Source organism: Alosa alosa, chromosome 11 (assembly GCF_017589495.1).
Source record: "Alosa alosa isolate M-15738 ecotype Scorff River chromosome 11, AALO_Geno_1.1, whole genome shotgun sequence".
In the NCBI taxonomy this organism is placed as follows: Eukaryota; Metazoa; Chordata; class Actinopteri; order Clupeiformes; family Clupeidae; genus Alosa; species Alosa alosa.
The window spans coordinates 17,335,604-17,349,060 of record NC_063199.1 but is presented as its reverse complement, the minus strand read 5'-3'; the positions used below and the strand labels follow the sequence as shown (position 1 = coordinate 17,349,060).

Sequence of the window (13,457 nt, the reverse complement as noted above, 5' to 3'; positions counted from 1 at the left end):
CAGGATGTTCTTATTAAATAAAAAATGATTTAAGGCTCTGTAGGAGTAGCTGTCCAGGGCAAGCTATGGCTATCTCTAATGTGTTTGAATTTTCGAGTCAGCCGTTCTTCTTCATGTTGGTCACAGCAATGCAAAACAGAGTAACCAGAGCTAAATAAGGACTGTAGGAGGCAGTAATGGAGGTGGTCTCAGGGGATGACTACCTCACAAAACCCCTACACGCATTGGCACAAAACAACAACAACAACCCTGCGGTGACCGAATCCCCTCCATGAAGAGAAAGCACATTAATGGAATCCTGTCAGTTTTCAGAGGATTTATTTCCTCATGACTGGCGATGAGCCTCCACTGTCGGCTTGTGCTGTAAACCTCCCTGGCTTATTCACCTTTCATTCACCCCTACGCCCTAATCTCATTATATAAATAGATAGTCTTTATTTGTGCAAGACACCCGAGCATGAGCTTGTGGCACCCCCTTTGTGCGGAGGCCGAGCCAGAAGGCACGCCTGCCTTTCCCCCGTGTGGGCGAGATGATGATGATGATGATGATGATGACGACGATGTGACCTCCAGAGCCTCCGTGGGTTCACTGCTGCTGCCCAGAGAGGGCAGGGATTGGCATGGGGTACTCTGCAGCTCTGCCTATCTCGTCTCGCTCCCTCACTGCCTCCCTCCCTCCCTCCTGCCAGCTGTACTGCCCGTGTCTGTGCCTGTGCCCACCTGGTGCCCGGGGTGGTGTAGTGTTGAGTGCACACACACACACCACACCACACCACACCACACCACAGAATGAAATACTCAGATCAGGACAATTTGACTTACTGGTGCAGTTCTTTGAGCTTTTCCTTTCTCTTTTGTGAACTGCCTTTGTTCCTGCAGCACAGCTGGTAGAAGAACAAGATAATAATAGCGACAGGGTCTATTCCAAGGAAACACACTTCCTGAGGGAGTGTGTACATTACCTGTGTTTTCAGTCACTTCAGGTAGAAACATCTGCCTCGAGCATAAATGTAATTGTTTCTATGCAACGCAGTTCACACCTCTGAGTGTTCCTTACGGGCATGCTGTTGCCTCTGTTGCCAATTTATAAAGAGCCCATTTATCAGAACCCTGAAGCAAGTAAATAGATTCCAGCCTTAATGGATGTAAGGATGTTTAGGCTGCTGGCTGTACATGTCCTTACCGATGATGGAAGAAAGCTTCCCCCCCCCCCATTGCTTGGAATTACGAAACCACAGATGTTGGATGGCGATTGGCATTTGGTGATTCATCTTTCATCTTTTTTCTTTGTGCTTAATGACTCATGGCAGCCTCATGCGAAAAACCCACCTTCCTCTTGTTACATGAACATATCATCACCTCATGCATAAAGGACTTATGCGTGAACCGCCATTCATTGACCGAGTGCTGTTCTCTTTCTGTGCCCCCTAGATGACGGCTGGTTGGAGGTGGTCCAGTCTCTGATCCGGGTCATCCCTCTGAACGACCCGCTGGGGCCTGCTGTGATCACGCTGCTGCTGGACGAGTGCCCTCTGCCCACCAAAGTGAGTCGGTGCCACTTGCACGTGTGCCAACCAACACCATCATAAGCTCAAGCTAACATATACAGATGTGCACACATCCATACATACATCAATTGCATATTCACAGATGAACACATTCACATTCACTGAGACGTACTCTGTAGACATACAGATTTACACACATCCATACATGCATCAATTGCATGCACATTCACTAATATGTACTGCTTGCACATAGACATACACATTAACACACACATACACCAAGGACATGCAGTCACGCTTACAGACCCTCATGCACACAAATTATTATGCACATACACAGGTACACACATTCTATACTTTAACACACCCCACACACAAATAATTGCACACACATCATGACCCTTACATACCCACACACGAATTACTACGAATTACTAACTATGCACGCAAAACACACACACCACACACACAGAGTGGTTTTGGTTTTCTTGTTGAAGCATCATTGCAGTATGTGCAACCCCATGCTGTAGTGATGCAGCAGCAGTAGAGGAGAGCTGCAGATGCAGATGCAGTGCAGCTGGGCTAAGGCCAGAGCACTGGTCTCCTGTGTGCACAGCTCAGCTGGGGACTCGCGGTCTTGCTCATGCGGTCTCTCAGCACAGTGGGCAAGAGCAGTCCTGACCTGTCTGCCTGTGCTGCTCTGCGTCTCATGATACCATGTTGTCTTTCTCCCTCAGTTTCCCTCCCTCCTGTTTCCTTACCCCCCCCCCCCTCTTTACCTTACTCTTGTCTTTGTCTGTGTCTTCCCTGCTCTTTGACATAATGGTTCACTCACACAAGCAAACACTCTCAAACACACACACTCTTCTTGAGTGTTTCTCCTGCTCTCTCTCTCGCTCTCTCTCGCTCTCTTGCTTGCTCTCTGTCCTTCCTTCACTCACACACACACACACACACACACACACATATACACAAACACTGTGTGTTGAGTCATCAGAGCTTTCTTTTGTCTCGATACAGCTCATCCCTGTAGCGTCCGTGTTCAGCTGTCATGTTTAGTGGCAGCCCATTTCATAACTGCCCATTTTGAGAGAGAGGGAGGGAGAGAGAGCACAGTTATCCACTGATGGAGCCTGTGGGTTTGCCCTGACTTCCTACTGTATGCAGCGCCTCCTCTGTGGGAATTACAGCCTTCAGTCTGTCACCCACAGGATTGTATTGTTTGGCAGCCCACTGAAGAATGGCCTCTGTGTGTGTGTGTGTGTGTGTGTGTGTGAGAGAGAGAGAGCAGGGAAGGGAAAGAAAGAGAGGGTGAGTGGGAAGGAGAGAGAGGAAAAGGGAGGAATAGAGAGAGAGGCTAATGTCACATTAGGTTAGTGCATATGGTGTATGTAGTCAGTCTGTCTGTTTGTGCCTTTGTTTAAGTGTGTGTGCATGACCTGGCTTGACTTTTCCCTTCCCAGGATGCTTTGCAGAAGCTGTCGGAGATGCTGAGCTTGAGCTCAGCTGTGGCGCGTCAAGATGCACTCATCCCTGCCAAACACCGCAACACCACCGCTGTGCTGGGCTGCCTGGCTGAGAAACTCGCCGGTGAGACACACACACACACACACACACACACACACACCTGAGCTAGCTGAGAAACCATAGAGCCATGGAGTGACGCACACACACACACACACACACACACACACACCTGATTCTTAACACACATGTTGAGACACTTAAATTCCCAACGTGCCCTAGCAAGCATACATGCTTAGGAAACAGCCACCTTCCCCATCTCCCTGCCAACGACATTGCAAAAGACTTCTCTACAGTTTTTTTCTTCTTTCTCTCCACAACGTTCCTTCTCTCTGGCTTGCTCTCCCTGTTTCTTTTCAGGAATGTGCCCCTTCCCCTCCCCAGTGTGTGATGTGGTCGTATATCACCATTAGCACTGACATGTGGGCAGTTCTGATGACTTGAGAGGTCTACCCCCACCCCCTGCTCCCCACTACAGCCTTCATTCCTGTCCTGCCCCTCTTCCCTGCCCCATCCACCTCTGCTGCTCTTCCTGTTGTTGTGAATGCATAGTTTAGATAGAGGCAGAAGCCTATCCCCTACCCTCTTAATCTCAGCAGCAGCAGCAGCAGCAGCAGTAGTTGCTTCCATCATGGCCTTGTCCCTGCTTCACATCATCCATACCGGCTACCTCTGTCTGGGCTCTGATAACCGCATTGAGCCTTTAGCTCCAGGGACAGACACAGACACAGACACAGACACAGACACAGACACAGACACAGGCACAGGCACAGGCACAGGCACAGGCACAGGCACAGGCACAGGCACAGGCACAGACACAGGCACAGGCACAGGCACAGACACAGACACAGACACAGACACAGACACAGACACAGACACAGACACAGACACAGACACAGACACAGACACAGACACAGACACAGACACAGACACAGACACAGACACAGACACAGACACAGACACAGACACAGACACAGACTGACTACAAAACCCCAGAGATGAAAACCCCAGAGTCAGGTCCCCCCTCTTCGCTGTGCTGTCACAGCTCACAGCTCTCACCCCAGATGCACTGTACACACACACACTCAGACATACACTCATATATATATATATATATATATATTTCTGTTTTGTATATCAAATTCAATGTTTATATTTGCATTAGACAATTTGTTGATTTGTTTTGTAATAATAACATGACGACATGTTGTAATAACACGATCATGCATCTGTTTGTTTCAGGCCCTGCCAGTATAGGCCTCCTCAGCCCTGGAACCCTCGAGTACTTATTGGAGAGTCTGGTAAGGCGTGAACACATGTCCTGTATGGTGCTATACATGCAAATCAGTCAGATGAGTTCACAGGAGATTAGAATGGACATGACGAGGTGACATGACATGACATGGCAAGGTGCTTCAGCATAGCTCAAAGTAGAGAAGCATAGATAGTGTTTCAGTAGTGCAATATTAAACCTCCAGATTGAACGCTCAGTGAAAAAGTTTCAGTTTCACTTTTTTGATTTGTGTTTAATTTTTATTCAAGTTTATTTTAATTTATTTAGGCCAGTCTAGTCTTAGTTAGGAATATGTGAGAAACTAATCTCAAAATATAGAAAATGGGCCCCAAAATGTTTGAGAACTCCTTGTAGAAAGTCTAATTTGTTCTAATTGAAGTAAATAAAGGACATCTGCTAACCAGTGTGCATGAGAATGGGGTTTCCTAATTTGCATTTAGTTAAAATTAGTCTTCTTGCTAATAAGGTGACCAAGACAATAACATCTTTCTTAGATTTTGACCTAGACCTTGAGGGAAGGTACAAACCCACAAGGATCTTATGGAATCCAGTGGATCTGGACGAAGAGAGAGAATTTGATTATAAATATCTGAAATTAACCCTTTCAATGAAGAACTAGGATTGAAAAACCTATCAAGAGGTGACTTGTTGGGCAAATTTGGGAAGGTTGTGTGAACAAAACTACGAATTTGTAGGTGATATTTAGGAGACAAGAGATACAAGAGATGGAGGGAAAGTATGATTAGTGGTTATTTTCTCAGTAGTTGTGTATATATTTGTTTTGATTGTGTGTGTGTGTGTGTGTGTGTGTGTGTGTGTTCCAGAGCTCAGAAGCACACCCCACTGTCATGCTCTTTTCTCTCATCGCACTAGAGAAGTTCTCCCAGACAAGTAGGTCTTTGTTCAGCTATTCACTATGAAATCTGTATATTCAATACCTTCATCAATACCAGCGCTTGTCATTGTCTTGATATTTCTAGCAGTCCATGTTTTCTGCCATCGTTGTGGAGTCAGTGTCTAAAGAGTTTAAATACCCGTGTGTGTGTGCGCGCCTCAGGTGAGAACAAGCTCACAGTGTCCGAGTCGTGCATCAGTGATCGTCTGGCGGTACTGGAATTATGGGCGGATCACTTGGACTACCTGAAGCGGCAGGTTGGATTCTGTTCCCAGTGGAGTCTGGACAACCTGTGTGAGTATGCCCACCAACCCCTGGCTCCACCCACCCAGCCCGCATTGAATGTCTGAAACTCAATCACAGCTTCAGGTCCAAACAATCATACTCTCGTACTCTCCTCATTAGCAGCTGAAGCCACACAAGCACATTTACGCTGAAGGGTTGCTATATAAGTGTCGGTAGTACATATTGTGACTGTAGTGAACTTACAGACGTAGTTATTATGCAGGGTTCTGTAAGTGTTTTTTCTGTGATATGCCCAGTATCTTGTTGATAGGGGTGGGGGTTGGGGCAGATGTTAAGATTTAGCATCTTAACCTCTCTTACCTCTCGTCCCTTTTTGAAGGGCTTTTTGCCTTTATTCGGACAGGCCAGTAAAGAGTGAAGGGAAGCGAGTGGGAGAGAGAGAGAGAGAGAGAGAGAGGGCAGGTTGACTACAGGTCGAATTTGAACCCAGGTCTCCATGGGCACTCGGACTTGAATGTTGTGCAAATGCTGCAGACGCCTGTGCCACTGCTCCCCACCTTTAATAACCTGTGCCACTGCTCCCCACCTTAAATAACCTGTGTCACTGCTCCCCACCTTAATCACCTGTGCCACTGCTCCCCACCTTAATAACCTGTGCCACTGCTCCCCACCTTAATCACCTGTGCCACAACTCCCCACCTTAATAACCTGTGCCACAACTCCCCCACCTTAACCTGTGCCACAACTCCCCCACCTTAATAACCTGTGCCACAACTCCCCCACCTTAATAACCTGTGCCACAACTCCCCCACCTTAATAACCTGTGCCACAGCTCCCCACCTTAATTACCTGTGCCACAACTCCCCACCTTAATCACCTGTTTTAAGGCCCATAAAGAAAAGAGTCAGGGGAGGAACTGAGGAGAATCTATGACTATAAGCCACTCTGCTTTCCAGCTTTGGTTAGATGACAGTGTTGTTATAAAGGCTGGTTCACAGTCTTGTAACATGATGGCAATACTGGAGTTTTCCCGAAGAGGAAATGACCAGCCAGTGACTCAGTATTGCATGGCTCTCTGAAGTGCTGATGCTAAATGCATAAGTAGGATCTGATTGCTAACCTCATAGAATGTTTATTTGGGGAAGAAGGTTGGTGTGTTGTGGCACACTCTGTGATTCAGCCTGTGTATTCCATCTGTTTGTATGTATACCAGTATGTTTGGACTTCCTGATTTCTTCTAGGAAGCAGGAATGAAAATGATTTCCTAGGGCATTCTGGAATTCAGGCCGTTATGTGGACAGACTGAGTCATTAGTCATTTGTGCTAAACCCACAGAGAAAATGAAAACGACAACGTTTGCTTTATAGGCTCAAGAGTCAGTGATTGAACTTGAGCTTTCTGAACTTTTGTTTCATTGAACCTTTTGTCTTATTGAACTTTTGTTCACTTTTGTCTCATTGGGTTTCTATTGTGGAAGTTCAGTATTAATTATAACAGGGAGAATAGTTATAATGGCGTTACTTTGTGTTTTTAAGGAGATCTAATGTGAACAGTAGTGAATGGCTTTGGTTCCTGCCATGGGTTTGTCCCAGCAGTTCAGGAGGTCCCAGAGGTGCCAGCTCTCCCCTGTTTGCGCTGCGCCCATGTTTGTATTGAATTTCCCCAGTATTCACAGACAAACATCCCTTCACACCATGTTGTATAATACTCACATATAAGTGTGATGAATACCATTGTGTATTGGAGTCTATGGGAGTATCAGTATGCAGAGTATGAGGGTATGAGAGTATCAGTATGCAGTCTATGGGGGATCGTTCTTCTAGCTTTTACATTATCTGTCTCTTCAGCTTCTTGTGCTTTTCCTTGAATTTCCCCACAGTTGTCTGCTACTTGAGTCTAGTGAACCTTAAATATGACTTTGCACCATCACAACTCGCTAACTGACTGCTATTTTACTTCACCTCACTGGTTAGTTGTTTTTGATGAACAAAATGTGTACTGGATGTATAATGGACATTTCATGAAATAACCCAAAGGTTTATGCACTGTAGAAACAAATCTCCAGGATGTAAATTGTGTGTAAATTTAGTCAGCATGGTCAGAGCTTATAGCTGTGAAGAAGCCCAACTTTCAGCACACAAAAGTGCCTTGTCTTGCAAAACAGCCACAGCAAATAAACCAAGTCATGGACAGGATGTCCTGTTCACACTGGCACTGTGGAACTGAGGGGAGCAAAGCAACTTTTTACACGTAATGCTTTTTCTGTGTTTTTCCTGCCTACTGCGGCTGTAGTCCTGAAAGATGGTCGTCAGTTTACATATGAAAAGGTCAACCTGAGCAACATCAACGCCATGCTGAACAGCAACGACGTCAGCGAGTACCTGAAGATCTCGCCCAGCGGTCTGGAGGTGCGACAGACTCCTATCACCACTGATAACATTTTCACATCCTCACTGCCTCGTCATCTTCGGAGGAAATGGTGTTTAAAATGATTATGAAGAAATTGTGAAAGTCCCTGTCATTTATTCACTTACTGGCAGAAAGACACAGACTCTTCATGTAGTCTTTGTTCATTGTATTTGCGCTCTCGCTGCACTGTATTCTTTCTCTCTCTCTCTCTCTCTCTCTCTCTCTCTCTTGCCCACTCTCTCCATCTCACACTTTCCTTTTCCTTGCCCCTTCCTTTTTTTCTCTCTCTTTCTTGTCTCTTCTCTCATGCTGCTCTCTCTCTCTCTTCCCTCTAAGGCTCGCTGTGATGCCTCCTCTTTCGAGAGCGTCCGGTGCACGTTCTGCGTGGACTCTGGCATCTGGTACTACGAGGTCACGGTCATCACCTCTGGGGTCATGCAGATCGGCTGGGCCACCAAGGACAGCAAGTTCCTCAACCACGTACGTCCCCTCCTCACATTATAAGCCCAACCACTTGACCTTCAAACCAGCATCTAGTAGAATATACACCAGAAACTCCAAGACAAAAACAGTTAAAGGAGAATTCCGGCATGATATTGACCTAAAGTGTGTTGATACCGAATGTGAACGTATGTCTCATAGGTAAGAATGAACAGGTATGATAAGGGATCAGATTCCAAAAATAATTCTGTGGAAATGCATGGATTCCAGTTTCTTCCAGTAGCAGCAACTGGAATTAACCGGAATTATTTTTGGAATGTCAGGGCCCTCGGAAGTCTACCAATGAAGTGTGGAGATACAGAGTCCAGGGGACAAGCCGAGATGGGCTATGAGACATACGTTTACACTCGGTATCATGTTTCAACACACTTTAGGTCAATATCACACTGGAATTCTCCTTTAAATTCATACCCACTATTCATCTATTTGTAAATGTAAATCAGGTTTCTAGGCCAAGTATACTGGCGTATACAAGGAATTTGGTCTGCATTTATCCCATCCATGAATTAGTGAACACACAGAGCACATAGTGAACACACAGTGAGGTGAAGCACATACTAAACCCGGAGCAGTGAGCTGCCTTGCTACAGCGGCGTTCGGGGAGCAGTGAGTGGTTAGGTGCCTTGCACCTATCTCATTTATTTATTTTCTTATTATTATTTTATTATACTTTTGTTTTAAGTTGTATCTTAATATATTTTAGCGTGCATTCCTCTTCCTCTATTTGTAGTACATTGATATTAAATTGTATTGTGACCATGTAATCTCGGCTTCATTGTAAATGAGGGATTCCCTCATTTAAATTTCCGAGAAACTAAATAAAGGTATCCGTGGTGGGTATGGTGGCTGTGTCCATGTATACTACTTCATAGGTGGTGGGTAAAGTGGCTGTGTTCATGTATACTACTTCATAGGTGGTGGGTAAAGTGGCTGTGTTCATGTATACTACTTCATAGGTGGTGGGTAAAGTGGCTGTGTTCATGTATACTACTTCATAGGTGGTGGGTAAAGTGGCTGTATTCATGCATACTACTACATACCATCCGTGTTGGGTAAAGTGGCTGTGTTCATGCGTATGCTTGTGTGTTTTGGCAGGAGGGCTATGGGATAGGAGACGATGAGTACTCGTGTGCTTATGATGGCTGCAGGCAGCTGATCTGGTACAACGCTCGCAGCAAACCTCATTCCCACTCCTGCTGGAAAGAAGGTCAGTCTTCACCACCGGACACATCAACACCACTGACCTGTTAGACCAGGGATGGAAATTAAATATTTTGTCCACTTGCCACTGTGGCTAATGGATTCCAAAATCTACCAGCCACTCAACTTTTTTACCAGCCACTAGAGATGTAATGAAAATGTTGGTATGAAAATGATATATGATTATAGTAACCTATATGATCACGGTTATTGGTATTATTGCAATACAATTCAAATGTGCTGAATTTATTTCTAAACCCACCACCAATGTTGGACAGAACTCATAATTGGCCTGTCCTCCATGCACAGTAGCAACAAAACTAAAGGTCAACAGAACAGCATTCATATGCCATAGTGGTGTGACTCCTTTAAGACACTCGTGTGAGTTCTGGAGCATCCTATAATCCAACTATCCAACTTGATCTAACTATATGCCAACGGTCTCTAGCTGAAGCAGGAAAGATGAACATAACGCTAAACAATCTAGATTTCTTTACTGAGACGTCCCTCCACGAAGTGTTTCCTTTCCTGCTTTTCTTAACTAGTGCACAGAATTGCAGACCTACTGACGCTCCAGTGCAAGTAGCCTATAAACGCTCAACAGTGTGCTATCTCAAAGGAGAGCTATTCACGTGAGAATATTAGCCTGTGAAGATTAAACACAGATCCACAGATCTCGCTCGGTTTATGTTTATGCAGTCATCCTGAAATAAGCGTAGCAGTGGCTCTTGAAAGCGTAGCGGTTGTTTCTCAATGGTAGTAGTGGCAACAAGTGCAGCGCTGTGCAGTGCGGTGCTTATGCTGCAGGGGAGACGGTGGCTCACAGGTAGTTATTGTAGGTAACTTCAAATCAGCACGATTTACCCGTATAGGCTACTGGCAACGTTACAGTGCCTATAAAAAAAGTATTCACCCCCCTGTATGCTGGCTCTATCTATTTACCCGCCACAGTGGCTGGTAAGTTGACCAAATTCACACGCCAGTACACAACTGCTAATTTCCATTTGATCTGTTTTCAGCTAGTCCACACCTTTTCCCAACATGCTGCTCGTTGGCTTGCGTCTGTTATTTGTTGTGTGACAGGTTTTTAATCCTGTGTTAAATGAAGGTGGGTTTAGTGGGTGTAAAAGTTGACACAGGTACAGAAAGTTCAGTAATGGTGTCCCAGAAAAGAGGCACACATCCTTCTCGGAAGGAGAAACTTTTATTTCTCTCTTGGGAAAAATGCGCGCACACACACACACACACACACACACGCACACACACTGTTGTACTGAATTAGTTGTATAGGTTAAGGTTGAATGGTCTATAACCTTTGTGCTCCATCACACAGGTGATGCCATAGGCTTTCTTTTAGACCTCAATAAGAAGCAGATGATCTTTTATCTAAACGGACATCAGCTTCCCCCAGAGAAGCAAGTGTTTTCATCAGCCACGTAAGTCTCTCTGTCTCTCTCTCTCTCTCATCCACTCTATCTTGCACATGTTGTGTAGAACTCGTTTTAAAGGATTGAATCTTCCATCTTTCAGGTCGGGCTTCTTTGCTGCGGCGAGCTTCATGTCTTATCAACAGTGTGAGTTCAACTTTGGGGCCAAGCCGTTCCGCTACCCCCCATCTGTCAAATTCAGCACCTTTAATGACTTTGCCTCTCTGGCATCTGATGAGAAAATCATCTTGCCAAGGTATGTGCATCGTACCTCTCCTTCCCCAACACACACCCTGGCTCCTCTAACCGCCTTTGCCACAGGGAAACTCTAGATCACTTCATTGCCTCCTCAGTTCCAGGATAATTTAATATAACCATGTTCTCCTCATGTTGCTGTTTAGTTGTCTCTATACAAAGAGTTTATACTTCAAATGAATCATCTGAGACATTGGTCTTTGTTAAAAGTGGCATATATTTTCTACCAAAGTTGAAGTGATTTTTAAATTAAATGGAGCTGTTCTGATTTCCCAGTTCTTACGTTTTTTTTTTTTTTTTTAAACCGGCGCTATCATTCTCCATGTGCTTGGCATGCAGACACAGACGCCTGGCCCTGCTGAAGCAAGTGAGCATCCGAGACAACTGCTGTACCCTGTGCTGTGACCAGATGGCTGACACAGAGCTCAGACCCTGTGGACACAGGTAGGCCACTGTGAAGCCCAGGGAACAAAAGAAGTAACCAGTACACATTGAAGAGGGCATATTGCATAGGGCCCTCATAGTTATTTTATTAACCCCTTTGGTCCAACTTTATATTAAGTAGTTGTGATTTTAAGTGTTAAGTGGTTCAAATAAGTTTTTAATTATACTTAATACAAATATGAGTAATTTACTTAATTCACCCATGGATCATGTTTTTGTATCATGTATGAGTTGTATGTAATCCTAGCCCTATATTTTGTAACACCATGAGCTTGTAAAAGAAATATATTTATTCACCTTACACAGAGTATAGCTCCAAGCCTGAACAAAAGAAAGACCTGATATTCGTTGTGCATATTAAATACAAACATGTTGTATAACTCACTTATGTGTTATATTATAACGTGTGTATGCAGTGATTCAGTGTTTTCTGACTTTTGTGTGTGTGTGGCGCGCATGCATTGCAGTGGGATTTGCATGGAGTGTGCCTTACAACTGGAGACGTGCCCTCTGTGTCGCCAAGACATCCAGACGCGTGTCAGACTAATCTCCCACGTGTCCTGACACCAGCGCTCCTCCCTCGCCGCCCTCTCCCCACCCACGCAATCTCACTGAGGGACACGGGGACTCGGACATTCCCCCGCCTTCATTCGAAACAGTCCCCTCTGTCCAACAGAAGACACACACCTGACCAACAGAATCATGATTTGAGGGCTCAACACTCACCGGTCTGTCAGCCCACAGAAAAAGAGAGGGAGAGAAAAACAAGAGAGGAAGAAGAGGAAGATGGGGGAAGAGTTTGAAAAGGAGGGGGAGGGGTGGACTGACATCTTCCCCTTGGAGCACTGCACAGAGTTGCAGACTTGCTGTCTGTGAGCGTGAATGTGTGTGTGTGTGTGTGTGTGTGTGTTAGTGCCATTGTCAGACACAGAGAAAGAGGGACGACAAGTTTCTGTGTGGAGACAGAAAAGCATTTGTAAAAACATGCCATAAAACTTCATGCGATACATACACAGCAACATTCTACACATGGATTGGCCTTTTGCTCTTTACTCCCCCAACCCCTTGGAGGAGAATATACTCCCAAGAGACGCTCTGCTCAGTGTGTCCTACGTATCTCTGCGTCAAGATGTGTTCAGTGTATCTGTGATATCTCATGTTTCAATTCCAACTTGACACAAAGGCACAACAGCAAAAAAAAAAAAAAAAAAAAAGAGCTTCGTTACCTGTTTTTATTTTCGTGGTGGTGATGTCGATGCCTGACTCCTGAGAGGTGCGTAGGCTGGGCCCAGCTTCGTCTCCACATGTCTCTCCTTTCTCTTCTGTACTTGAAACGGTTCTGGATAAACTCCCCACAACCTGAATGAGATGTGTTATAAAAAAGAGAGAAAATTATGATTGTGAAGAAACTGTGAGTGAAATGGTATATATATTTGTGCAAAAGATAAATGCAAAAAAGCAGATTCTGCATTTAATAATAAAATGCCTGATCATGAAGGGTATTAAGTTAATAATTAAATTTGTAGAGGTTCAAATTTGGAAAATGATGATGCCCAGGATGAACAGTTACCGAGAAGGGTTTTTGGGTATGATGTGCTTTTTGGCCAAATAGTTTTGGCTGCTAAGATATTTGTTTGGGGTTGTTGGGCAGCCATGGATGTATCCTGGGGTTCCAAAGATCATTTAATGACATACAAATCATTTTTTTCTGGATTGTGATGTTTGTAATAAACGTCTGTTTATGTGTTGCATAA

At 44.8% G+C, this 13,457-nt stretch overlaps 1 protein-coding gene across 1 annotated transcript in view; it reads left to right on the top strand.

Annotated features, from left to right (window-relative positions):
* Positions 1-13,457, top strand: part of rspry1 (ring finger and SPRY domain containing 1) — an 18,389-nt gene extending 4,932 nt beyond the window's left edge. The window contains exons 4-15 of the mRNA XM_048257526.1: positions 1,432-1,544; positions 2,972-3,098; positions 4,275-4,333; positions 5,151-5,217; positions 5,384-5,515; positions 7,760-7,875; positions 8,213-8,356; positions 9,473-9,584; positions 10,911-11,013; positions 11,108-11,260; positions 11,599-11,703; positions 12,171-13,457. Coding sequence (XP_048113483.1) covers positions 1,432-1,544; positions 2,972-3,098; positions 4,275-4,333; positions 5,151-5,217; positions 5,384-5,515; positions 7,760-7,875; positions 8,213-8,356; positions 9,473-9,584; positions 10,911-11,013; positions 11,108-11,260; positions 11,599-11,703; positions 12,171-12,267 — 1,328 coding nt within the window. The 3' untranslated portion in view covers positions 12,268-13,457. The remainder of the gene's footprint in view (positions 1-1,431; positions 1,545-2,971; positions 3,099-4,274; positions 4,334-5,150; positions 5,218-5,383; positions 5,516-7,759; positions 7,876-8,212; positions 8,357-9,472; positions 9,585-10,910; positions 11,014-11,107; positions 11,261-11,598; positions 11,704-12,170) is intronic.